Source organism: Macaca nemestrina, chromosome 10 (genome assembly GCF_043159975.1).
Source record: "Macaca nemestrina isolate mMacNem1 chromosome 10, mMacNem.hap1, whole genome shotgun sequence".
NCBI classification, from domain to species: Eukaryota; Metazoa; Chordata; class Mammalia; order Primates; family Cercopithecidae; genus Macaca; species Macaca nemestrina.
This window is the reverse complement of record NC_092134.1, coordinates 12607687-12634700: the sequence shown is the minus strand read 5'-3', so window position 1 is coordinate 12634700 and position 27014 is coordinate 12607687. Positions and strand designations below refer to the sequence as shown.

The window sequence follows — 27014 nt, the reverse complement described above, 5'->3', positions numbered from 1 at the left end:
CGCCTCAGCCTCCCAAAGTGGTGAGCCACCACGCCCGGCGCTGATTTTTGCATTTGTAGTAGAGATGGGGTTTCACCATTTTGGCCAGACTGGTTTTATTTACTTATGTATTCATTCATTCTTTATTTTGAAACAGGATCTCACTTTGTCACCCAGTGTAGTAGCACAATCATAGCTCACTCCTTACCCTCCCAGGCTCAAGCCATCCTCCCACCTCAGCCTCCTGAGTAGCTGGGACTACAGGTGCGCACTACCACACTGGGCTGATTTTTGTATTTTTTGTCAAGACGGTTTTGCCATGTTGCCATGGCTGGTCTTAAACTTCTGGGCTTGGGCAATCCACCCACCTCAGTCTCCCAAAATGCTGGGATTATAGGTGTGAGCCACGGCACCTGGCCCTGGTCATTTCCTTAATAGCATGTCTATGTGACCTTTTGAATCTCAAACTACTGTGGTTGGAAGGGAATCGTCTGTAATTTTCCAAAGTACAAATAGGTATGGTATGATTCCCAAAGTCTTAGTGTCTGTATCTGTAAAACATATATTTTTTGTTTTGTAATATTTAGTAGAGAATGGGTTTCACTATGTTGCTCAGGCTGGTCTCAAACTCCTAACATCAAGTGATCCTCCTACCTCAGCCTCCCAGAATGTTGGAATTACAAGCTTGAGCCACCTCGCCTGGCCACATATATGATTTTCCTTTCTTTTTCTTTTTCTTTTTTTTTTTTTTTTTGAGACAGAGTCTCACTCTGTCGCCCAGGCTGGAGTGCAGTGGCGTGATCTTGGCTCACTGCAACCTCCACCTCCCTGGTTCAAGCGGTTGTTCTCCCTCAACCTCCCAAGTAGCTGGGACTACAGGTGTGTGCCACCACGCCCGGCTAATTGTTGTATTTTTAGAAGAGATGGAGTGTCACCATATTGGTCAGGATGGTCTTGAACTCCTGACTTCTTGATCTGCCCACCTCGGCCTCCCAAAGTGCTGGGATTACAGGCGTGAGCCACTGCACCTGACCCACATGCATGATTTTCTTTTTTTTTTTTCTTTTGAGACGGAGTCTTGCACTGTCGCCCGGGGTTGGAGTGCAGTGGCCCAATCTCAGCTCACTGCAATCTCTGCCTCCCAGGTTCAAGTGATTCTCCTGCCTCAGCCTCCTGAGTAGCTGGGATTGCAGGGGCCCCCCACCATGCCCGGCTAATTTTTTGTATTTTTAGTAGAGATGGTGTTTCACTATGTTGGCCAGGCTGGTCTGGAACACCTGACCTCAGGTGATCCACTGGCCTCAGCCTCCCAAAGTTCTGGGATTACAGGCATGAGCCACCGCACTCGGCCCCATATACATGATTTTCTTTCTTTCTTTTTTTTTTTTTTTGAGATGGAGTCTCGCTCTGTTGCCCAGGCTGGAATACAGTGGTGCAGTCTTGGCTCACTGCAACCTGTGCCCCCTAGGTTCAAGTGATTCTCCTGTCTCCGCCTCCTCAGTAGCTGGGATTACAGGTGCAGGTGTGCACTGCCATGCCCGGCTAATTTTTTTTTGTATTTTTAATAGAGATGGGGTTTCACCATGTTGGTAAGGCTGGTCTCGAACTCCTGACCTGTTGATCCACCCGGCTCAGCCTCCCAAAGTGCTGGGATTACAGGTGTGAGCCACCGCGCCTGGCCATGATTTTCTAAACCTCACTGTCTGTATCTGTAAAATGAGGACCTGCTTATCTCATAGGTAAGAACATCACTTGTTTTTTTTTTTTTTTTTTTTTTTTTTTGAGACGGAGTCTTGCTTTGTCACCCAGGCTAGAGTGCAGTGGCCGGATCTCAGCTCACTGCAAGCTCCGCCTCCCAGGTTCACGCCATTCTCCTGGCTCAGCCTCCCGCGTAGCTGGGACTACAGGCGCCCACCACCTCGCCCGGCTAGGTTTTTGTATGTTTTAGTAGAGACGGCGTTTCACCGTGTTAGCCAGGATGGTCTCGATCTCCTGACCTCGTGATCTGCCCATCTCGGCCTCCCAAAGTGCTGGGATTACAGGCTTGAGCCACCGCGCCCGGCCTAGAACATCACTTGTTAGCTATGTGATCATAGGCAAATTATCTAAACTTTTGGAGTCCATTTTCTCATCTTTAACTTTTATTTATTTAGGGACAGAGTCTTGTTGTGTTACCCAGGCTGGATTCATACTCTTGGGCTCAAGTGATCATCCCTTCTCAGCCTCCTGAGTAGCTGGGACTATATGAAGGGGTGGCCTGCCCCTCCACACCTGTGGGCGTTCCTTGTTAGGTGGAAAGAGACTTGCGAAAAGAAATGAGACACAGAGAAAAAGTATAGAGAAAGAAAAAGTGGGCCCAGGGGACCGCCGCTCAGCATACAGAGGACCCACTCCGGCACCAGTCTCTGAGTTCCCTTAGTATTTATTGATAATTATCTTTACCATCTTAGGGAAGTGGCAGGATAATAGGATCATCGTAGGGAGAAGGTCAGCAGTGAGACATATGAATAAAGATCTCTGTGACACAAGTTTAAGGAAAAGTGCTGTGCCTTGATATGCATATGCAAACATCTTCATAAACCTTTTTAGTGCATAAAGAGCAGCATTGCGCTAGCAAGTCCCACCTTTCGCCCTAAGGCGGTTTTCTCCTTTCTCAGTAAACAGAACATACAATCGGGTTTTACACCGAGATGTTCCATTGCCCAGGGACGGGCAGGAGACAGATGCTTTTCTCTATCTCAACTGCCAACAACCACCAAGAGGCCTTCTTTCCTCTTGTACTGGTCCTCCTCAGCACAGACCCTTCATGGGTGTCAGGCTGGGGGACGATCAGGTCTTTCCCCTCCCACGAGGCCACATTTCAGACTATTACATGGGGAGAAACCTTGGACAATACCTAGCTTTCCTAGGCAGAGGTCCCTGCGACCTTTGGCAGTGTACATGTCCCTGGGTACTTGAGATTAAGAGAATGGTGATGACTTTTAACCAGCAAGGTGCCTTCTGGCACTTGTTTAACAAAGCACACCCTGCACAGCCCAAAATCCTTTAAACCTTGAGTCACTACAGCACATGTCTCTTGCAAGGACAAGGTTGGGGGTAGGGTCACAGATTAACAGCATCTCAAATACAGAACAAAATGGAGTCTCTTATGTCTATTTCTTTCTATAGACACAGTAACAGGCTGATCTCTCTTTCTTTTCCCCACACTATAGGCACACTTAGTCTAAAGTTTAGTAATTGTGAAGATTAAATGTGATAGTCAATGTTAACAGCTGTTAAATACAATGTATAGGAGCCCACTGGTTTGCACTGAGCTTCGGTACAGTAGACCAAACCAAAATAGAGTCACTCAAGGTGAAATTCTACCCAACCACGCCTAAACTAACTTGTTTTTTTTTTTTTTTTTTTTTTTTTGATACTGAGTCTCCCAGGCTGGAGTGCAGTGGCGCGATCTCAGCTCACTACAAGCTTTGCCTCCCGGATTCACGCCATTCTCCTGCCTCAGCCTCCTGAGTAGCTGGGACTACAGGCACCCGCCACCACGCCCAGCTAATTTTTTGTATTTTTAGTAAAGACGGGGTTTCACCGTGTTAGCCAAGATGGTCTTGATCTCCTGACCTCGTGATCTGCCCGCCTCAGCCTCCCAAAGTGCTGGGATTACAGGCGTGAGCCACCGTGCCCGGCCCCTAAACTAAGTTGTCTATCTGACCTTCTGAGAAATCACCAAATCCCCAAACTGGTCAGTTTTACCCCACATAAGGAAGTCCATTCTGCTTAAACTTTTTTTTTTTTTTTTTTTTTTTTTTTTGAGACGGAGTCTCGCTCTGCCGCCCAGGCTGGAGTGCAGTGGCCGGATCTCAGCTCACTGCAAGCTCCGCCTCCCGGGTTCATGCCATTCTCCTGCCTCAGCCTCCTGAGTAGTTGGGACTACAGGCGCCCGCCACCGCACCCGGCTAGTTTTTTGTATTTTTTAGTAGAGACGGGGTTTCACCGTGTTAGCCAGGATGGTCTCGATCTCCTGACCTCGTGATCCGCCCGTCTCGGCCTCCCAAAATGCTGGGATTACAGGCTTGAGCCACCGCGCCCGGCCTTAAACTTTTACAAGACAAGTAATTTTGAAATGACTAATCTGCTTTTCAGTCTCTATTTCCACTTAAAAATTTTTTTTTAGACAGGGTCATCCCTCTCTGTCACTCATACTGGAGTGCACTGGCACGATCATATCTCACTGCAACCTCCAACTAACTGCTGGGCTCAGGCGAGCCTCTTGCCTCAGTTTCCCAAGTAGCTAGGACTACAGGTGTGCAGCCACAGCCACTGTGCTTGGCTACTTTTCTTTCTTCCTTCCTTCCTTTCTTTCTTTCTTTCCTTTTTCTTTCTTTCTTTTTTCTTTCTCTCTTTCTTTCTTTTAAATTAAAGTTAGTTTTATTCAGAGTATTTTATTCAGAGCCCAGCTAATTTTTGTATTTTTAGTAGGGACGGGATTTTGCTATGTTGGCCAGGCTGGTCTTGAACTCCTGGCCTCAAGTGATCTGCCCTGCTCAGACTCCCAAAGGGCTGGGATTACAGGTGTGAGCCACCACGCCCGCCTGCCCAACTAATTTTTTTTTTTTTTGAGACGGAGTCTCACTCTGTCGCCCAGGCTGGAGTGCAGTGGCACAATCTCGGTTCACTGCAAGCTCCGCCTCCTGGGTTCACGCCATTCTCCTGCCTCAGCCTCCCGAGTAGCTGGGACTACAGGTGCCCGCCACCACGCCCGGCTAATTTTTTGTATTTTTAGTAGAGACGGGTTTTCACTGTGTTAGCCAGGATGGTCTCGATCTCCTGACCTCGTGATCTGCCCGCCTCGGCCTCCCAAAGTGCTGGGATTACAGGCTTGAGCCACAGCGCCCGGCCAACTAATTTTTTAAAAAATATTTTTATTCTTTAGAGTCAGGGGTCTCGCTATATTCCCCAGGCTGGTCTGGAACTCCTGGACTCCAAGGATCCTTCCACCTCTGCCTCCCAAAGTGTTGGGATTACACGCATGAACCACTCACTGCCTGCCGCCTGTTTCTGCCTCAGTCTCCTGAGTAATGGGGACCACAGGTGCGCACCGCCACGCCAGGCTAAAGAAATAAAGTGCTGTACTGTATGAAGAAGTGCTGTAAAGTGATATTAAATGTAAGGTATTGTCATTATTAACGCTATTATTATTTTTCCCAATGTGAGATAGACTAAGGGCCATGAATCAATTGTTATTAACGCTAGAATAAGAACCGTAAATTGGCCAGGCAGGGTGGCTCAGACTTGTAATCCCAGCACTTTGGGAGGCCGAGGTGGGTGGATCACGAGGTCAGGAGATCGAGACCATCTTGGCTAACACGGTGAAACCCCGTCTCTACTAAAAATACAAAAAATTAGCCGGGCGTGGTGGCGGGCGCCTGTAGTCCCAGCTACTCAGGAAGCTGAGGCAGGAGAATTGCGTGAACCCGGGAGGCAAGAGCTTGCAGTGAGCCGAGATCGCGCCACTGCACTCCAGCCTGGGGGACAGAGCGAGACTCCGTCTCAAAAAAAAAAAAAAAAAAAAGAACCATAATTCAAATGAGTCTATAAAGGAGTTCCACAGGTATTCTAATGTTTGGCTACATTATTATTGGGGTATATTATTATTGTTACTGTATTTTTAGTGTATTAAGTGAAAAACCTGGACTTGGAGCAAATACAAGTCCCATTATTTGGAAAGCCCTCACAGTGGGGTTGGGACGGAGGTGGGGGAGGAAATGTTAAAAAACCCCACGAGACCCGGATGTAGGCAAAAACTACATTTCCCAGAATACCGCACCCCTCTCCACTATATATAGAGTTCATCCGGGTTCTTCACGATGCTGTTTGGCGACTCGTCGCCATTCCCGGAGCAGCTCGGCCTCGGCCCAGGGGCGAGTATCCGTCGCTGTGTCGGAGACGCCTGTCCCCGACACCAGACAGCCAGCCCTCTCCCCTGCCTCGCGGCGGGAGAGCGTGTCCGGCCGGCCGGCGGGGCTCGCGCACCCTCCCTCGCCTCCCCTTCCCCCGCAGCCTCCGCCCCGCCAGGCCCGGCCCGGACTCCCGAGCCCCGGCCTCCTCCTCGTCCTCGGTCGCCGCTGCCGTCGGGCTTAACAGCCCTGTCCGCCGCTTCTCTTCCTAGTTTGAGAAGCCAAGGAAGGAAACAGGGAAAAATGTCGCCATGAAGGCCGAGAACCGCTGCCGCCGCCGACCCCCGCCGGCCCTGAACGCCATGAGCCTGGGTCCCCGCCGCTCCCGCTCCGATCCGACCGCCGTCGCCTCCGAGGCCCCCGTTGATGCCGCTGAGCTCCCCCAACGCCGCCGCCACCGCTTCCGACATGGACAAGAACAGCGGCTCCAACAGCTCCTCCGCCTCTTCGGGCAGCAGCAAAGGGCAACAGCCGCCCCGCTCCGCCTCGGCGGGGCCAGCCGGCGAGTCTAAACCCAAGAGCGGTAAGGGCGGGCCTGCGGCAGTGGGCGGGGGCGAGTGCCCCCACTGCTGGGGAGAGTCGTTGCTCTCTTGTCTGCTGGGTTACTCGGGGACAGGCTCCACTTTCTATTATAGCCCCTACCTGCCCTTTTCCATGGCTCTCATTATTTACAGTTATGTTAATGAGCGCTGTTTTGCGTGGTTTACGTGGATCATTTACATTAACACTCAAAACTGCTCGATTAAGCAGGTACTGTTCTTATCCCAATTTTACATATAATGAGAAAGGGTAAGGTCACCCAGCTAGTATTTGGCTCACAGCAGGCCTTAAGACCTGGTTTGTGTGACTCATCAGTCCACGCTCCTAAAACTCCCAAGTTGTTCTACCGTTTAATGTTGAATTAACATTGGATAGTGTTCAAGTTTAGATGGGTGGGTGGAGCCCAAGGATCTTTCAAACTCAGATATCTTATTTAATAACCTGGTCCCAGATCCATTCCTCTGTTGAAGAGGAACTCATCCTTAAGTGGCTATTCATTGTGGGGTTAAGAGCGCAGACTATGAATTCAGTCTTTTTGGGTCCCAGTTTGCCAGACCTTGAGTGAGTGCCCCGAATTTACTTGTAAAGGTAGGTGGAGGTAATATAATTAAATAACAAACAAAAACAAAACAAATGAACTAAGGTCTTAGGGTATCTGACGTCTGTTTTGCACCAAATACCCATAAGGTCTATTTTTGTATGTTGGACTGTAGGCTTGTCCTTTAACAGGGAAGGTTTTATTTCTGTAATCAAGTCTCTCAATATTATGACCATGATGATGATAATAGCTACCTTTAATTGAGGGCTTACCATGTGCCAAGGACTAGGTGAAGTTTTTGCCTGTGTTTTCACTGTGCAAGTCACTGACTTGTGTAACCGGCTGAAATTGTTCATATTTAAAGAAGGAATAAACTGAGCAGGTAGGATGTTAGGAGTTGGCAGAGGCTGGAGTGCAGTGTTCATTTTATTTCAAAGTTTGTACTAATCTGTGCTCTGTTTTGTATTTCAGTTACATTAGCAGTAAGAGGAAGGTGTTTTCAGCGACAGTGGGGATGTTGTGGCAGAGAGGGAAATATTTGGAGTCCCTAAATGTGGAGGTCCAGTTTAAAACCTGTCAAGATTAAAAAACCGTAAGAGTGAGACACCAGGTGTGGTGGCTCATGCCTGTAATCCAGATACTTTGGGAGGCTGAGGTGGGAGGATAGCTTGAGCCCAGGAGTTTCACACCAGCTTGTGCAAGATAGTAAGACCCCGTCTCCATAAGGAAAAAAAAAAATAGCCAAGTGTGGTGACACACACCTGTAACCCTAGCTACTCGGAAGGGTGAGGTGGGAGGATTGCTTAAGCTCGAGGAAGTTGAGGCTGCAGTGAGCTTTATCACGACACTGCATACCATCCAGCCTGGGTAACAGAGAGACCCCATCTCTAAAAAGTCAAAACAAAGCTAAGGCTGACTTAAACCAAACAAAAAACCAAAAAATTGTAAGGTTTACTAACTCACTCAGAGTTCACCTGCTGGTTATGGCAAACTCGTTTACCTGGTGTGAGACCATTAGGAGTATGGGTTCTCGGGCCATGTCAGGAAGTGGTATGTATGCAGACTGATTTTGCAGTTCTGCACATGCATAGCTTTGCCATAGATCCCTCAAAAGATAGAAGGTAGCCAGTCCTTTTGGTCAGTGTTGGAACTGATTTAGAGTGGTCGGTTCAAAGCAATTGATAAGTAAGTTTATTTTTGCACTCTATTCCCAGATGTATGTTAAGGATTTGGTTCTCCAACTGTCTGAATTCTCAATTTTTCTGGGACTCCTCTTTAAGCCACTAACATACATTCATTAGTCAGTTGCAATAAATGCCTTAAGTTTATTTCTTAGCAGTAGGCGAAAGCTTGTGACAACTCAAAACAGCAAACAGGTATTTAAGGAATTTTACTGCTATGTCCTTCACTTTGAATATGTTGATAAGTGGAATTAACTCTCATTACCCAACAGGGTGATACAGAATTCTATAGTAGTTTGACCAAGCAAATATTTGTCATTGTTAACATTTCAAATGGGCTGGGTGGCTATAATCCCAGCACTTTGGGAGGCTGAGGCAGGCCGATTGCTTGAGCCCAAGAGTTTGAGACCCTGTCCTACAAAAAAAATAAATGAGCTGGGCGTGGTGGCACACACCTGTAGTCCTGGTTGTGAAGAGGCTGAGGTGGGAGGAGGAGGAAGAGCACTTGAACCCAGAAGTGCAAGGTTGCAGTAAGTCATGATCACTCTACTGCACTCTAGCTGGGGTGGCAGAGCGAGACCCCACCTCAAAACAACAAGAAAAGTTCTGTAAAAACTCATGTAGGCCGGGTGCGTTAGCTCACGCCTGTGATCCCAGCACTTCGGGAGGCCGAGGCGGATGGATCACCTGAGGTCAGGAGTTTGAGACCAGCCTGGCCAACATGGTGAAGCCCCGTCTCTACTAAAAATACAAAAAATTAGCCCAGCCTGGTGGCGTGCACCTGTAATCCCAGCTACTTGGGGGGCTGAGGCAGGAGAATCCCTTGAAACCGGGAGGCGGAGGTTGCAGTGAGCCAAGATCACACCATTGCACTCCAGCCCATCTCAAATAAACAGAAAACTCTCGTAAAGGACCTTTGTTAGATTTTACGAATACACGTGCCTTGAGGCAGCGTTCATTTTTTTGTTTAATGTGTGTGTTAGAAAGCTTGACCATGTTTGCCACTGCCAGTGTCTGCTCTTCTGGCTTTTGCTGTGCGTGTTCCCGTAGCAAGGAAGGATGAGCTTTGTAGCCAAATCAATGCTTCTTCACTAGCCATAACCCACTGCTTGCATTTAGGAACAAAGTAAGAGGCCGAATATGTGGAGATTAAAAGATTAGGAAACTCTGGATATTGGCTGATTTTTAAAGTTGAACCTAAGCTGTCTTAAGAACGTAACAGCTAAGACCAGTGCTACTACAACAGATACTGAGGAACTCTGATGCACTGACTTCACGATGAGATGGTTGCTCTAACAAAAGGGTACACTCAAGCTCTGCATAATCCCATACAAAGATTTCTGCAACACTTCATATACTGGATTCTGCTGGAAATCATTGAAAGGACCTCTTGAATTTACAGAGTACTGAGTTGAAGGGAAAGCAAGAAGGGTAAGGTGAAAAGATAGTTTATCTTTTGTCAAGGTGAAAAGAGCAAGAGTTTTCAGTATTCAAATAATTAAGTCACTTTTTTTCTCCCCCTTTTCTGCCTCATGGAAAAAAGCCCTTTGATTTCTATTCTGTAAACTGTAATTAATGGTCATTTGCTTCCTAGCTGCATGATTAATTTCCTTGAGATTTTGTTCCAGTGGCTGGCTTAAATTTGCCCTTCATTTGTACACAGGAAATAGGTAAATTTGGCTACCAGGATTTTCTTGATCTTTCCGGCTAGAGTCACATACCACAGTTTCTTTGCCTGGGCTAATTGCCCGAACATTTATATAACTTTCTTTTTCTTGATTATATTCCTACAGCTTCATTCCAATAGTGTTAATAGGTATTTCTGAGAACATTCAGCAGTAAATATCCCGTGAATATAGCTCAGAGGAGAGAAGGTAGGTTAGGAAGTGGGGAAAGTCATTTAGAGGGAGTAAAGAAAGTAAAGAGAGGCAAGAGAGAAGGTAGGCCGTTTTGGGGCAGACAGTGGACCCTGGCCAGGAACCAGGCTCTTGTCCCATCCCCCTGGGCGGACAGAACTGCCAGGGAGGTTAAGGGAAGGTCAGGTATTATGAGGCAGTTATTTTGAGGTTGGTGGTATGAAGCACTGCCCTGGCACTCTTCCTGTTATTCCGGTACCAGAAACCAGGTTACTAGTGGTAATCTGCCTTGAAAAATGCCTCTGACCTGTAAATGGACCTGGAGATTTTAATGGCTTTGAAAATTGAGGTGATTTGAAGCCTTCAGTAAAACCACTTAGAGAAATTAAAAGAATTTCAGGGCCTGTTGGCTGGATTCCTTGGTTTATGTGGCTTTATTGGTAGTCTAGTGGGTGTTCTTGACAGGAATGATTTGGATTTATTAATGATAGGCTTTCAAATCATAGTAAAACTGTGTCAGCCACTATGGTAGGCATTTTACAGAAGTTTTCTTTCTTAATCCTCATGATTCTATGAGGAAGTATGGTAGAGTATTAGTCCTATTTTAAAGATAAGAAAATAGAGGCTTAGCAGTGTTAAGAGTGATTGGTCCAAGTAAATTTTTATGAAGTCCTAGGCGGTATTTTTCAATAAGCTTTGTATAACCACACTTAGCAAGCAGATAACTTACTGGCACATGCGTCATTCCTGATACCACCTCTCTCTTCCTTTCATTCAGAATTACTAATTTCAGCTGGATTCAATTTGTTGTCAGTTGATTCTGTAGTAAGGCCATATGTTGCCCCTCTGGAGGTGCTTGTCAACTACTCTGGACAATGGGTAAGCAACTTGCTTGTGATTACAGCATGAATCAGCAGCAGAAACTTGCTGGCTGGTATTCTGACCTCTAGGCTGAGCCACCTGTTAGAACTAGAGCTAGAAATGAGGATGCCAAGTAATTTAACTGTGAAAAACTTGTGGCCCTTAATTTGGTAATGGGGGGAGGCTGAGATACACCTACTGCTACTTGGTGGAGACCTTTCCATTAGGGAAATGTGGAACAACTGAAAAGCTGGGTTAAGTTTTTAAGTCATTTATTTGTTGACTCTGGATCCTGAGTTTAGTGGTCTTGTCTATTTTGGAATGTGTCTTGACAGTAGTTCTTGGCAGTTGTTCTCAGTGGTGGCTATGCATCAGAATCCCCTCAGGAACTTTTTTTTCCCCCCTCAGGACAGTCTTGCTCTGTCACCCAGGCTGGAGTTCAGTGGCGTGATCTCAGCTCACTTTAACCTCTGCCTCCCAGGTTTAAACAATTCTTCTACCTCAGCCTCCTGAGTAGTGGGATTACAGGTGTCCACCACCACACCGGCCTAATATTTGTATTTTTAGTAGAGATGGGGTTTCACCATGTTGGCCAGGCTAATCTCAAACACCTGACCTCGTGAGGAACTTTTAAAAAAAAATTATGGGTGTGTGGGGCCGCTTCCTAGGAATTTTTTCTTTTTTCTTTCTTTCTTTCTTTTTTTTTTTTTTATAGAGATGGGGGTCTCACTATGTTGCCCAGTCTGGTCTCAAACTCCTGGCTTCAAGTGATCCTCCTACCTCAGCCTCCCAACGTGCTGGGGTTACAGGCATGAGCCACTGTGCCTGGCTTTTTTCTGATTCTTTAAGCCTAGATTGGACCCGTGGGTCCTGGGCATTCATAATTTCAAAAGTCTGTACGAGTGATTCTGGTGTGCAGCCAGGATTGAGAACCACCACTCTGAGATTTAAAACTTCACCCATAGTTCCGTCTCCCAGGGACTTGATGTTTTTTCTGTTTTCCAAAATCTAAAGTGGATCATATTATCACTCCTGTTCTACCTTCGAGTTTTTCCCATGTATATCCTGGCAAGTTGTCCACAAAACATTTCAAAAATAATACTCTGAATTTTATCTCTGGGTCCCAGGCCTGACAGTACCTTCAACCTTTAGCTGCCTGTTGCCTGGGTCTAGAGATAAGAGGCAGTCTCTCACTTGATGTGTCTGTCTTCATACCCTTAGGTAAATGGAAGCCAAGAGAAACGAGTTGATTTTTGGCAACTGAAATCATTAGTGATGATGTGGTCAGTTGTTAGGTGTTTTGGAAATGAGCAGTTTACTATCAGAGAGCATTTCTGTAAGCATTGTGAAACTGTTTCCTTGCCAGTGTGGTAATAAGTGAAGAAATGAAGACAGCCTTCTTGCTCAGTGCCAGTTTACTTTCTTTTTTTCTTTCTTTCTTTTTTTTTTTTGAGATGGAGTCTGGCTCTGTTGCCCAGGCTGGAGTGCAGTGGCTGGATCTCAGCTCACTGCAAACTCCGCCTTCCAGGTTTATGCCATTCTCCTGCCTCAGCCTCCCGAGTAGCTGGGACTACAGGCGCCTGCCACCTCGCCCGGCTAGTTTTTTTGCATTTTTTAGTAGAGATGGGGTTTCACCGTGTTAGCTAGGATGGTCTCGATCTCCTGACCTCGTGATCCGCCCGTCTCGGCCTCCCAAAGTGCTGGGATTACAGGCTTGAGCCACCGCGCCCGGCCTCTTTTTTTTTTTTTTTTTTGAGACAGAGTTTTGCTCTTGTTGCCCAGGCTGGAGTGCAGTGGTACAATCTCAGCCTCACCGCAACCTCCGTCTCCTGGGTTCAAGTGATTCTCCTGCCTCAGCCTCCCAAGTAGCTGGGATTACAGGCATGCGCCACCACGCCCAGCTAATTTTTTGTATTTTTAGTAGAGACGGGGTTTCTCCATGTTGGTCAGGCTGGTCTCGAACTCCCGACCTCAGGCGATCTGCCCGCCTTGGCCTCCCAAAGGGTTGGGATTATAGGCGTGAGCCACCGCGCCCGGCCAGTTTACTTTCTTAATAAGCCCTTGCCATGTAGAATCTGGCTTTACCTAAATCTATGCAAACCGTGAGGTGCATCTTGAAAGCAGCAGTTAGGGTCAAACAGGTAGGGTCCAGGATCATCTGAAACAGTCTTAGATAATGAGGTTGGGGGATATGTGTTTTTTTAATATACCTATCCTCGTAGAATCTCCTTTGCTTGCAGTGATGTGAAATGGAGTTAAGGAAAGCAAAGCAAGAGAATGTGGCTGAGTTAGCTGGGGTTCTGCATCCCCTGAGTTTTCCTTTATTATTTTTTGTGTGTGTGTGTGTGAGACGGGAGTTCTGCTCTGTCTCCCAGGATGGAATACAGTGGCCTGATCTCCGCTCACTGCAAGCTCCTTCTGGGTTCATGCCATTCTCCTGCCTCAGCCTCCAGAGCAGCTGGGACTACAGTTGCGTACCACCACGCCCGGCTAATTTTTTGTATTTTTAATAGAGACAGGGTTTCACTGTGTTAGCCAGGATGGTCTCTATCTCCTGACCTCGTGATCCACCCACCTCGGCCTCCCAAAGTGCCGGGATTACAGGCATGAGCCATCGCGCCTGGCCTTTTTTTTTTTTTTTAGAGACAAGCTCTCGCTGTGTCACTTAGACTGGTATGCAGTGATGCAAACATAATTGACAAACCTTGAACTCCTTGGCTTAAGAGATCCTTGAACTCTTGAACCACTGTGCCTGGTTTATCTTTTTTTTTTTTTTTTTTGGGACGGAGTCTTGCTCTGTCGCCCAGGCTGGAGTGCAGTGGCTGGATCTCAGCTCACTGCAAGCTCCACCTCCTGGGGTTTACGACATGCTCCTGCCTCAGCCTCCCGAGTAGCTGGGACTACAGGCACCCGCCACCTTGCCCGGCTAGTTTTTATATTTTTTAGTAGAGACGGGGTTTCACCGTGTTAGCCAGGATGGTCTCGATCTCCTGACCTCGTGATCCTCCCGTCTTGGCCTCCCAAAGTGCTGGGATTACAGGCTTGAGCCACCGCACCCGGCCATCTTTTTCTTTTTTTGAGACAGAAGCTCACTCTGTAGCCCAGGGTGGAGAGCAGTGGTGCCATCATAGCACACTGCAGTCTCAACCTTGGCTTAAGCAATCCTCCCAACTCAGCCTCTCAGCTAGGACTGCAGCTGTGTGCCACGACACTGAGCTAATTGTTAAATTTTTTGTAGAGATGGGGTCTTGCTATGTTGCCCAGGCTGGTCTCAAACTCGTGGGCTCAAGTGATCCTCTGGCTTTGGCTTCCCAAAGTGTTGAGATAACAGGCATGAGCCACCAAGTCCAGCGCTGAAACTTTGCTTTCTAATTGTTACTATTAGTGCCATGTTTGACACTAACTGTTGCTAACTGAAATAATAGGTAAAAGTTTAGCTTTAAGTTCTTTTTTTTTTTTTTTTTTTTTTTTTTGAGATGGAGTCTCACGCTGTTGCCCAGGCTGGAGTGCAGTGGCGCGATCTCGGCTCACTGCAAGCTCCGCCTCCCGGGTTCCCGCCATTCTCCTGCCTCAGCCTCCTGAGTAGCTGGGACTACAGGCGCCCGCCACCGCACCCGGCTAATTTTTTGTATTTTTAGTAGAGACGGGGTTTCACTGTGGTCTCGATCTCCTGACCTTGTGATCCGCCTGTCTCGGCCTCCCAAAGTGCTGGGATTACAGGCTTGAGCCACTGCGCCCGGCAGCTTTAAGTTCTAACTTTATTTTTTGAGACGGAGTTTCACTCTGTTGCCCAGGCTGGGGTGCAGTGGCATGATTTCAGCTCACTGCAATCTCTGCCTCCCGGGTTCATATGATTCTCATGCCTTAGCCTCCCAAGTAGCTGGGATTACAGGCGTGTGGCACCACACCTGGCTAATTTTTGTATTTTTAGTGAAGATGGGGTTTTACCATGTTGGCCAGGCTGGTCTTGAACTCCTGGCCTGATGTGATCTGCCTGCCTTGGCCTCCCAAAGTGCTGGGATTACAGGCATGAGCCACCACACCTGGCCTTAAATTGTAACTAAGGTAAGGGTCACTGTCTGTAAGCAGGATTTAAGGGTAACTGGTCGGAGTGAACCTAGCCTGTTTCTGTGACTGTTCTGTTTACATTGTTGCCATTTCACATGGTTTAGATTGACTCCCAGGTTTTAGGTGGTCAGGTTTGGAGAGAATGACATCTCATTTATTCGATGAGGTTGACAGACTATGGTCATGAAGTGGTTGCTTTCAAAATTTGGTCTCTGATTATTAACTTACGTTTTCTTCTTTCTGAGGCATTGTTTAACCTTGAACTTATTTAGCCTGCTATAAAAAAGCTGGTGATTATACTTATCAAGAAATAATTTTTTCTAAGTTTAAAAAATTACTCAGATAGTATTACAAGTCTGCAGACAGGTACTTTTGTATATTTATATCAGAATCTTAGAGGGTGAGGCCTGAGCATAGGAATTCCTGAGCACAGTGAAAGCTCATCAGTGTGATTCCTGTGAACTGGGAAGATTGAGAATCATTGTAATAGGCCGGGCGCGGTGGCTCAAGCCTGTAATCCCAGCACTTTGGGAGGCCGAGACGGGCAGATCACGAGGTCAGGAGATCGAGACCATCCTGGCTAACACGGTGAAACCCCGTCTCTACTAAAAAATACAAAAAACTAGCCGGGCATGGTGGCGGTGCCTGTAGTCCCAGCTACTCGGGAGGCTGAGGCAGGAGAATGGCGGGAACCCGGGAGGCAGAGCTTGCAGTGAGCTGAGATCGCGCCACTGCACTCCAGCCTGGGCGACAGAGCGAGACTCCGTCTTGGGAAAAAAAAAAAAAAAAAAAAAAAATCATTGTAATAAGATGAAAGTGGGGCCAGACCCCATGGCTCTTGCTTATAATCCCAGCACTTTGGGAGGCTGAGGTGGGAAGATCACCTGAGCCTAGGAGTTTGAGACCAGCCTGGGCAACATAGTGAGACCCCCATCTCTACAAAAAAAATTTAAAAATTAGGCCAGGCGTGGTGGCTCATGCCTGTAATCTCAGGACCTTGGGAGGCTGAGGCTGGTGGATCGCTTGAGCTCAGGAGTTTGAGACCAGCCTGGGCAACATGGCAAAACCCCATCTCTGTCAAAAATACAAAAATAAGCCAACAGTGTTGTATGTGCCTGGAGTTCCAGCTACTTGGGGGGCTGAGGCAGGAGGATTGCTTGAACCCAGTTGGTTGAGGCTGCAGTAAGCCGAGATCATGCCACTGCACTCCAACCTGGGTGACAAAAGTAAGACCCTGTTTCAAAATAAATTTAAAAATTAGCTGGGTGTGGTGGTGCATACCTGCAGTCCTAGCTGGAAGGCTGAGTTGGAAAGATGCTAAACTGAGGTTGAGGCTGCAGTGTGCTATGATGGCACCACTGCTTTCCACCCTGGGGGGAAAAAAAATGCTGGGCACGGTGGCTCACACCTGTAATCCCAGTATTTTGGGAGGCCGAGGTGGGTGGATCACCTGAGGTCAGGAGGTTGAGACCAGCCTGGCCAATGTGGCAAAACCCCATATCTACTAAAAATACAGAATTAGCCAGGTGTGGTGGCTCATCCCTGTAATCCTAGCTACTTGGGAGGCCAAGGCAGGAGAATTGCTGGAACCCAGGAGGTAGAGGTTGCAGTGAGCTGAGATTGTGCCACTGCGCTCCAGCCTGGGCAATAGAGTGAGACTCTGTTTAAAACGAAAAAAAAAAAGATAAACTAGGCATGGTGGTTCATGCCTATAATCCTAACAGTTTGGAAGGCCAAGGCAGGATTGCTTGAGTCTAGGAGTTGGAAACCAAGCAGGGTAACAAAGTGAGACCCCCATCTCTACAAAAAAAAAAAAAAAAAAGTTTTTTTTTTGTTTGTTTGTTTTGTTTTTTGGTGAGACAGAGTTCTGCTCTGTTGCCCAGGCTGGAATACAGTGGCCTGATCTCCGCTTACTGCAAGCTCCTTCTCCTGGGTTCGCGCCGTTCTCTTGCCTCAGCCTCCCGAGCAGCTGGGACTACAGTTGCGCACCACCACACCCGGCTGGGAGTAGTGGCTGATGCCTGTAATACCAGCACTTTGGGAGGCCAAGGAGGTGGATCACTTGAGCTCTGGAGTTTGAGAACAGCCTGGGCAACAAAGGCAAACCCCGTCTCTACAAAAAACACAAAAATTAGCTGGACATGGTGGTGAGTACCTGTAGTCTCAGTGGCTTAGGAGTCTGAAGTGGGAGGGTAGCTTGAGCCTGGGAGGTAGAGGTTGCAGTGAGCCGAGATTGTGCCACTGCACTTTAGCCTGGGTAACAGGGTAAAACCCTGTCTCTAAATAAATAAAGTGCATAAATAATTATGTTGTTAGAGTATAAGTAAATGGGTGTAACAGTTCTAGAAAGCAACCTAGGAATGTATAAATGGCTTTAATGACCATATTTTATCTGTCAGTTCCACTTTTTGAGAATTTGACATAATTAATCACATAAACCTCTGTGTAAAGAGACTACTAATGGTATTATGTTAAACTAGCAAAAAACTAGAAGCCACTGAAATATACAACAATGAGGGATTGGTTACGTTACTCTGTAAGTATGTGGCCAAGAAGGGTACAGCAATTAATCATGCTTTTGAAGACTAGGGATGCATAAAAATGCTCAGAGAGTAGTAAGCAAAAAGCAATGTATCTTCTATGCTTGTTATTTTGTATAAGATTTGTGGTGGGTATGTAAAAAGGAGATTAAAAGGAAAACAATGTTAATGGGTTAGTGCTCTGTGGGTACTGGCAACTTTAAATTATTCTACCCTATTTTCAGAACTGAGCATGTATTGTAATTGGAGAGAAAACAAGAAACATTTTTAAAAAGGGTATAACTCAAGCTGATCCAATATGCTTTTTATTTATTTATTGAATTAATTTTTTTTTTTGAGATAATCTCACTCTTTTGCCCAAGCTGGAGTGCAGTGGCATGATCTCAGCTCACTGCAACCTCTGCCTCCTGGGTTCAAGCAATTCTCCTGCCTCAGCCTCCCAAGTATCTGGGATTACAGATGCCCACAACCATGCCCCACTAATTTTTTGTGTTTTTAATAGAGATGGGGTTTCACCATATTGGCCAGGCTGGTCTCAAACTCGTGACCTCAAGTGATCCACCCACCTCAGCCTCCCAAAGTGCTGGGATTACAGGTGTGAGCCATTGCGCCTAGCCCCCAGTATGCTTTTAGAACTCAACTTCTTTTGTTCTGTAAATTTAACAGCTTCTGAATTTGACCTCTAGAGCATATGTAAACACAGTTTTGCTTTTATGCCTTTTGAATATATTTGCTAAGGCCTAGGACAACCCCTTGTAGTATAGAATCTCATTATGTTATATTAATTTAAAAGGGAATGTCTTCTGTTCTGCTACCAGGTAAAATACTTTTCCTTAATACAGAATGGCTGTTTCATTTCCTGTAACTTTAGCTGACTGAACTTTTACAAGGGCAGTGGTTAAGCTGTGTAAAATAGAGACATTATGAGTTGAGAATCCATGTGGTTTGATCTACACTGTGTTTGTTTTGAGGGAGGGGACCCGTTAGGCTTCATTATTGCAAGAAAAAATACTCGACTATGTGTTGTCTTGCTCAAAGCACTCATGCCGTGACCCAAACCCAGATTCTTGGAGCTGGTCAAAGGGCCTGTTTACCTTTATTTAAACACAGTTTTGCTGGGAGGTGGAGGGCAGTTGGCTAAGTGAATGTATCACTTCTTAAGTCGTTCTTTTGTGTTTCTTGCTTTCAGATGGAAAGAACTCAAGTGGATCCAAGCGTTATAATCGCAAACGTGAACTTTCCTACCCCAAAAATGAAAGTTTTAGCAACCAGTCCCGTCGCTCCAGTTCACAGAAAAGCAAGACTTTTAACAAGATGCCTCCTCAAAGGGGCGGCGGCAGCAGCAAACTCTTTAGCTCTTCTTTTAATGGTGGAAGACGAGATGAGGTATGGAATTTGAGAATGTCCTTTCTGGAGCAATAAGAATGAGATTTGATCTCATGCTTTATCAGTAGTTTATCAGTAGTTGAGGAGGGGAACAAGAGGTAGAGGAATAGATAATCAGAGGAGTCTTGAGTAGTTGAGAGGGTTAACCAGATTTGAAACCTTGCCTCCTTTTTTCCTCTGAAGGTTTTGAAAATTGTCCTTGGAGGAAGGAAAATTTCCTTTATGACAAATTTGGGGTTCCTTAATTTGCATGGTCTTTCTATTATCACTCTTGAATTATAGGTACCTTTTGGAATATTTAGGTAATAAAATGACATTAATGACATTTGCCTTTGTAATAATCTAGCAAAATGTAAAATGCATATATCTGTAGTCTCATTTTTTTTAGGAGTTTCTTAGCTATGTTTCTGTAAGCGCATAAGACATTTATGTACAAGGGTGTTCACTGTTGTGTTTGTAGTTGCAAAATTTGGGAAATAACCTAAATGCCTATCCACAAGATACTGATAGAGTAAATTATGTTTCATAGTATGTAATTATGGTAGAATAAGACAGATTTAAAAAAATATAGACTGAGGGAAGTAAAGGGATAGAGAGTAACAAGGAAAACAGTTTTAGAAGGTGGTTTAAGGACACCTCTGAAGAGGTAGATTTTGAGAGAGACCTGAAAGAAGCAAGGGAGCACACTATATGGTTGTTTTAAGATAGTCTTGCTCTGTTTTAAGATGGTCTTGCCCTGGAGTACATTGGCATGATCATGGCTCACTGTACCCTTGACCTCTTGGGCTCAAGTGATCCTCCCACCTCAGCTTTGAGTAGCTGGAAGTACAGGTGCATGCCACCATGCTCGGCTAATTTTTTTTTTTTTTTTTTTTTTTTTTTTTGAGACGGAGTCTCGCTCTGTAGCCCAGGCTGGAGTGCAGTGGCCGGATCTCAGCTCACTGCAAGCTCCGCCTCCCGGGTTCACGCCATTCTCCGGCCTCAGCCTCCCGAGTAGCTGGGACTACAGGCGCCCGCCACCTCGCCCGGCTAGTTTTTTGTATTTCTTAGTAGAGACGGGGTTTCACCGTGTTATCCAGGATGGTCTCGATCTCCTGACCTCGTGATCCACCCGTCTCGGCCTCCCAAAGTGCTGGGATTACAGGCTTGAGCCACCGCGCCCGGCCTCGGCTAATTTTTTTCTTTTTTTTTTTTTTTTTTTTTTTTGAGACGGAGTCTCGCTCTGTCGCCCAGGCTGGAGTGCAGTGGCCGGATCTCAGCTCACTGCAAGCTCCGCCTCCCGGGTTCACGCCATTCTCCTGCCTCAGCCTCCCGAGTAGCTGGGACTACAGGCGCCTGCCAGCTCGCCCGGCTAGTTTTTTGTATTTTTTAGTAGAGACGGGGTTTCACTGTGTTAGCCAGGATGGTCTCGATCTCCTGACCTTGTGATCCACCCGTCTCGGCCTCCCAAAGTGCTGGGATTACAGGCTTGAGCCACCGCGCCCGGCCATTTTTTTCTTTTTATTTTGTAGAGACTGGATCTCACTATGTTGTCTAGGCTGCTCTTGAACCCCTGGCCTCAAGCGATCCTCTCTTGTCTTGGCCTCCCAAAGTGCTGGGATTACAGGTGTGAGCCTGAAGGAACAGCATATGCAGAGGACAGGAGGTGGTAGTCCTTTTGTTGGTTTGAAGTAAAGCAAGTAGGCTACCATGAGTGGAGGAGGACAGGTAGGAAATGTACCCAAAGACTAGGAAAGGGATCAGATCATGTGGGGCTTTGAAGGACTTTGGCTTTTGTTCAGAGAGATGAGAAGCCATTGAAAGGTTTAAGGAGAAAAGTAAGGTAACCTGATTTGGAGTTTTAAAGGGGAAGAGTGGAAGCAGGAAGACTAGTTAAGAGACTACAAAGATATTCTTGGTGAGAGTGATGGAAGCTTTGAAATTGGGTGAGTGATGGAGGTGGTGAGAGACATTAAGATTTGAGACATTACTTGCAGATAGAGCCAAGACTTTTTGTTAGATGTGGGGTCTGAGCAGAGAAAAGGTTGAGTAATGTTTTTGGCATAAGCCCAATTGAGGTACCTTTTGCTGGAATGGAGAACATTCCTTCAAGAAGAGCACAAAGTTTTTTTGGGAGAGGAGAATAGGGTTGAGGTAAAGAACTTCAGTTTGGAAATGTTATATGTACATTAAAATTCGTATTTGATAAATGTAAGCAGGATATTAGTAGAGGTAGATAGTTAACTGAATCAGCAGTCAAGGAAGAGACCCAGGTTAGAAAGCTGTTGGCATACAGTTGGTGCTTAAAGCTGTGGAACTAAGTGAGGATAAATAAAGGAGTGAGTGTTCCGAAAACAGATTAGGTTCAAGAACTGAACTCCTGGGTCTGGATAAGAAACCAGCAAAAGAGCACAGTCAGGGCGGGAGGAAGAGAGCTGAAAGGTGTTGCAGAAGGTGATCAGTTTTGTCAAGTGCTGCTGCTAAGCTAAGAATAGGACTGAAAGTTGACCACTTGATTTGAAAATGGCATGTAGATTGGAGAGAATAGGAGGATGGGAAGAAGAAACAGCAAGTTTACACAGTACTTTTCAGTGGCTTTGCTCTAAAGGGGAGCAGAGATATGAGGCGGTGCTTGAAGGGAATATGAGCTTGAGGGATTTTAAGATTAGGGAAATGATAGCATGTCTGTGCTCATGGGATGGTTCCGGTGAGAGGCAAAGTGATGCAGGGAAAAGGGAAAGAATTGCTGAGCAATGTCCTTGAGTCCTTGAGATCTAGTGAGAAGTGGAGCAGTTGGCTTAGATAGCAACTCTGCTAGTTCATCCCCAGTAACAAAAGGAGGGCCTGGTGATACAGGTGGGGTCGGAGGTAGTTGGAATTCTTTTCTGATTGTTCTAGTTTTCTCAGTAGAAAACATAAGGTGAGCCAAAAGGAGGTTTGGGCCGGGCGCGGTGGCTCAAGCCTGTAATCCCAGCACTTTGGGAGGCCGAGGCGGGTGGATCACGAGGCGGGTGGATCACGAGGTCAGGAGATCAAGACCATCCTGGCTAACATGGTGAAACCCCGTCTCTACTAAAAATACAAAAAACTAGCCGGGCGTGGTGGCGGGCGCCTGTAGTCCCAGCTACTCGGAGGCTGAGGCAGGAGAATGGCGTGAACCTGGGAGGCGGAGCTTGCAGTGAGCCGAGATTGCGCCACTGCACTCCAGCCTGGGTGACACAGCGCGAGACTCCGTCTCAAAAAAAAAAAAAAAAAAAAAAAAAAAGGAGGTTTGGAAGCCTGAGGAGTGAAGGAGTTGTCTGGGAAAGTGAGGGAATGAACAGACTGCAGAAGCGTACTAGGATTGCAGTACTTTCAGGCACTTGAGGGTCTACTGTGGTGAGGCTGTTTGCTGTGGGTGTGTTTGTTAGCCCTGTTTGTCTGCTCCAGGGCTGATGTGGAATAGGAAAAGAGTTGAATTAGGAGGAGATTTTGCCAGGTGAATACAGAAGATATATGAAGAAGTGGGTGATGGCGCCGGACACAGTGATTCACAGCTGTAATCCCAGCACTTTGGGAGGCCAAGGAGGGTGGATCACCTGAGGCCAGGAATTGGAGACCGGCCTGGCTATGATGGCAAAACTCCGTCTCTACTGAAAATACAAAAATTAGCTGGGCATGATGGCAGGCACCTGTAATTCCAGTTACTTGGGAGGCTGAGGCAGGAGAATCGCTTGAACCCAGGAGGCGGAGGGTGCAGTGACCGGAGGTCGCACCACTGCAATCCAGCTTGCGTGGCAGAGCGAGACTCCATCTCTAAATAAATAAGCAAATAAATAAAATTTGAAAAAGGAAGTGGGCAGTGGACCACAGGATCTAAGCCAAATCTGAGGGGTTGGATCATTGATTTGGAGGTCCTAGTGAGGGTAGAGAATTGGAGTCAGGACTAAACCTGGGAGTTTAGGAGTATATTCCTGGCTGGACAACAGAATGCTCAAAGTTAAGATGGTGGAAGAGGTTGTGGTTGTTGGTCTAGACTGTAGAACACTCCTGTCTAGTAGGATATCAAGCCATGTGTGTAATCTTACATTTTCTTTTTTTTTTTTTTTTTTTTTTTTGAGACGGAGTCTCGCTCTGTCGCCCAGGTTGGAGTGCAGTGGCTGGATCTCAGCTCACTGCAAGCTCCGCCTCCCGGGTTTACGCCATTCTCCTGCCTCAGCCTCCCGAGTAGCTGGGACTATAGGCGCCCGCCACCTCGCCCAGCTAATTTTTTTGTATTTTTAGTAGAGACGGGGTTTCACCATGTTAGCCAGGATGGTCTCGATCTCCTGACCTTGTGATCCGCCCATCTCGGCCTCCCAAAGTGCTGGGATTACAGGCTTGAGCCACCGCGCCCGGCCTAATCTTACATTTTCTAGCTGCCTGCACTACAGAAGTAAAAAGTCAATTTTAATATATTTAATTCAATATATCTAAAATGTAAGCTTACCACATGGTACAGCCACATTTCAAGTGCTTAGTAGCTACATCTAGCTAGTGGCTGCTGTATTGTACATTACAGCTGTAGAAGGGAAACCTGTACGTGTGGGTGGCTGAGATGGGAGGGGCAAGCTAATTGGAAGAGAGGAGGTCAAGGACCTGGAGTTCAGGGTATTGCGAGGATAATCAGGAAGTACAAGTGGTGTCGGAGAAAGTGACAGTGGGCCAGCTAGAACAAGCTGAAGATGATAGAAGGTTGAGAATGTGGAGGATTTTGTTGACTGAGCACAAGCTCTTACATCTAAGTTTGGGGCATTGAGAGTGGAAGACTGTTTGAAGAGATCAGAGCCATGTGGAGATGAAAAATAAGGGATGACCTGGAAGTCTTGGGCTTCTGTGTTGCGCAAACAAACAGAATGTGGCCTTTTTTTTTTTTGACAGAGTCTTGCTCTGTTGCCCAGGCTAGAGTGCAGTGGCACGATCTCGGCTCACTGCCAGCTCCACCTTCTGGGTTCACACCATTCTCCTGCCTCAGCCTCCCAAGTAGCTGAGACTACAGGCGTCCGCCACCACACCCGGCTATTTTATTTTTCAATTTCTACTTTTTTTTGAGATGGAGTCTTGCTCTGTCGCCCAGGCTGGAGTGCAGTGGCGTGATCACGGCTCACTGTAAGCTCTGCCTCCCGAGTTCATGCCATTCTCCTGCCTCAGCCTCCCGAGTAGCTGGGACTATAGGCGCCTGTCACTACGCCTGGCTAATTTTTTGTATTTTTAGTGGAGATGGAGTTTCACCATGTTAGCCAGGATGGTCTTCATCTCCTGACCTTGTGATCCGCCCGCCTCGGCCTCCCAAAGTACTGGGATTACAGGCATGAGCCACCGCGCCCGGCCAATTTTTTGTATTTTTAGTAGAGATGGGATTTCACCGTGTTAGGATGGTCTCCATCTCCTGACCTTGTGACCCACCTGCCTGGGCCTCCCAAAGTGCTGGGATTACAGGCATGAGCCACTGCGCCCAGCCCAGAATGTGGTGTTATCTTTAAGCTTGGTTGTTAATATAAAAAAGGAAGTTATCTGACTGTATGGTATACCCCCAGTTGTATTTCATTATTTTTAATTTATTATTTTTGAGACAGAGTCTTACTGTGTCGCCCAGGCTGGAGTGCAGTGGTATGATTGTGGCCCACTGCAGCCTTGACCTACTGGGCTCAAATCATCCTCCCACCTCAGCCTTCCAAGTAGATGGGACTACAGGCATGTATCACTAAGCCTGGCTAATTTTTAAATTTTTTGTAGAGACATTGCATCCCTGTGTTGTCCAGGCTGGTCTCAAATTCCTGGCCTCAGATGATCCTCCCTCCTTGTTCTCCTAAAGCCCTGGGTTGTAGATGTGAGCCACTGTGCCCATCCTAGTTTTTTTTTTTTTTTGAAGTGGAGTTTTGCTCTTGATGCCCAGGCTGGAGTGCAATGGTGTGATCTTGGCTCACTACACCCTCTGCCTCCCGGGTTCAAGCGATTCTCCTGCCTCAGCCTCCCGAGCCTGACCTTGGGTGATCTGCCTACCTCAGCCTCCCAAAGTGCTGGGATTATAGGCATGAGCCACCACTCCCAGTTGCCCATCCTGATTTTATTTTTAAATTTTAGATTTTATTTTTTAGACACAGTCTCACCCGGTTGCCCAGGCTGGAGTGCAGTAGCTATTCACAGGTGTGATCATAGTCCACTGCAACCTTGAATTCCTGGGCTCACTTGACCCTTTTCAGCCTCCTGAGTGGCCGAGAGTGCGGGTGTGCATTACCGTGTCTAGCTTTGTATTTATTTTTAAAGGTTATATTAGTCCATTTTCTCATTACTATTAAGAACTACCTCACACTGGGTAATTTATGAAGAAGAGAGGTTTAATTGACTCACAGGTCTGCAGGCTGTACAGGAAACATGGCTGGGGAGGCCTCAGGAAACTTATGGCAGAAGGTAAAGGGGAGGCAGACACATCTTAGGAGGAAGACTGCGTAAGAGGAAGTGCTACATAGTTTTTGTTTGTTTGTTTGTTTGTTTTTTTGTTTGTTTTTCGAGACGGAGTCTCACTCTGTCATCCAGGCTGGAGTGCAGTGGCGCTATCTCGGTTTACTGCAACCTCTGCCTCCTGGGTTCACACCATTCTTCTGCTTCAGCTTCCCGAGTAGCTGGGACTACAGGTGCCCGCCACCATGCCTGGCTAATTTTTTGTGTTTTTAGTAGAGACAGGGTTTCACCATGTTAGCCAGGATGGTCTTGATCTCCTGACCTCGTGATCCACCTGCCTCGGCCTCCCAAAGTGCTGGCATTACAGGCGTGAGCCACCGTGCCCGGCCAGTGCTACATACTTTTAAATAACCAGATCTCCTGAGAACTCACTGTCATGAGAACAGCAAGGGGGGAGTCTGCCCGCATGACCTAATCACCTTTCACCAGACCCCTCCACCAATATTGGGGATTACACATGAGATTTGGGAAGGGACAAAATCCAAACCATATCAAAGGTTATATACCATGGTTCTGTATGTATAGAATATCTCAGAGTATGTTCATTGCCTCTGGAAGAGAAATTGCCTTTCATCATATCTCTTTTTGTATGTGCAAGTGCTGCTTAGCAAAAATCTTCAAATTTGACTAAGCAGCAAAAGCCTGAAGTTTGCCTTTCCTTTGACCCAATAATTCCTCCTGTACATTCAAAAGAAATAATTGTAGGTGCTCAAGTATTTGCGCATAAATGTATCAAAAAATGTGTTTCTCACAGCATTATCTTGAAACAGTGGAAAAGCTCTCCAACAATCTGTGCCATACAATAGGGCATTAGGCTCTGGTATACCCATGCAACATCATGAATGGTGTGCAGCTATTTGAGGTGACTAGCGAAGTGTTTATAACATTAAATGGGAAAGGGGAGTTAGGAAATGCCCTAGCTGACTTCCATTCATTTTAATGCAATTTGGGAATGTTAAGAGGACTGAAATACACGTTGATGTGATTTCTTCCATCTTTGCTTGCAGTGGTGTTTCTCGTATGGTTTCTTGGCCAACCTTATAAACTGTTGCTGAATCTGCTGATTGGGTTTATTTCTGGACACAGAGCTAGTCTGCCTACATGTTCCAGTTCTGTCGGTTTTAATTAACAGTGAATAACTGTGTCTTAGATGGGAGGTCTGGTAGGATCCAGAACCTAGGGCAGTTAGCAGCTCTGCCTGCAAGCCACCTCCAGAGTGTGGCTACACAGGCCCACTTTGCCAGAAGCAGACCAAAGAACAAGTAGTTAACAAGAGTGAAGGTGTAGGAGTCCTATGGGACTGTTGAAAATATTAATCCAGTTAAGTAAATCTTTGTGATTCAAGATAGCTAGACGCATTCATGCTGGGTTTTTTTTTTTGTTTTGTTTTGTTTTTTTAAAGACAGTTTCGCTCTTGTTGCACAGGCTGGAGTGCAGTGGCACGATCTCAGCTCACTGCAACCTCCCACTTCCAGGTTCAAGCGATTATCCTGCCTCAGCCTCCCGAGTAGCTGGGATTACAGGTGCCTGCCACCACGCCTGGCTAATTTTTTTGTATTTTTAGTGATCGTCCGCCTCGGCCTCCCAAAGTGGTGGGATTACAGGCGTGAGCCACCGTGCCCAGTCTTATTTAATTTTTTGAAAAAGGAATA

The 27014-nt window shown here is 46.5% G+C and overlaps 1 protein-coding gene across 3 annotated transcripts in view; it reads left to right on the top strand.

The window, feature by feature from the left end:
• The first annotated feature begins 5844 nt into the window (after nt 1-5844).
• Nucleotides 5845-27014, top strand: part of LOC105495512 (ring finger protein 10) — a 48158-nt gene continuing 26988 nt past the window's right edge. Inside the window, exons 1-2 of one of the 3 annotated variants that reach the window (XM_071070963.1) lie at nt 5845-6456; nt 18707-18903. In XM_071070963.1, coding sequence (XP_070927064.1) covers nt 6300-6456; nt 18707-18903 — 354 coding nt within the window. In that variant the 5' untranslated portion in view covers nt 5845-6299. Of the gene's footprint in view, nt 6457-10836; nt 10928-18706; nt 18904-27014 lie in introns of those variants that run through there. The other 2 variants (XM_071070965.1, XM_071070964.1) reach the window with 2 other exon arrangements.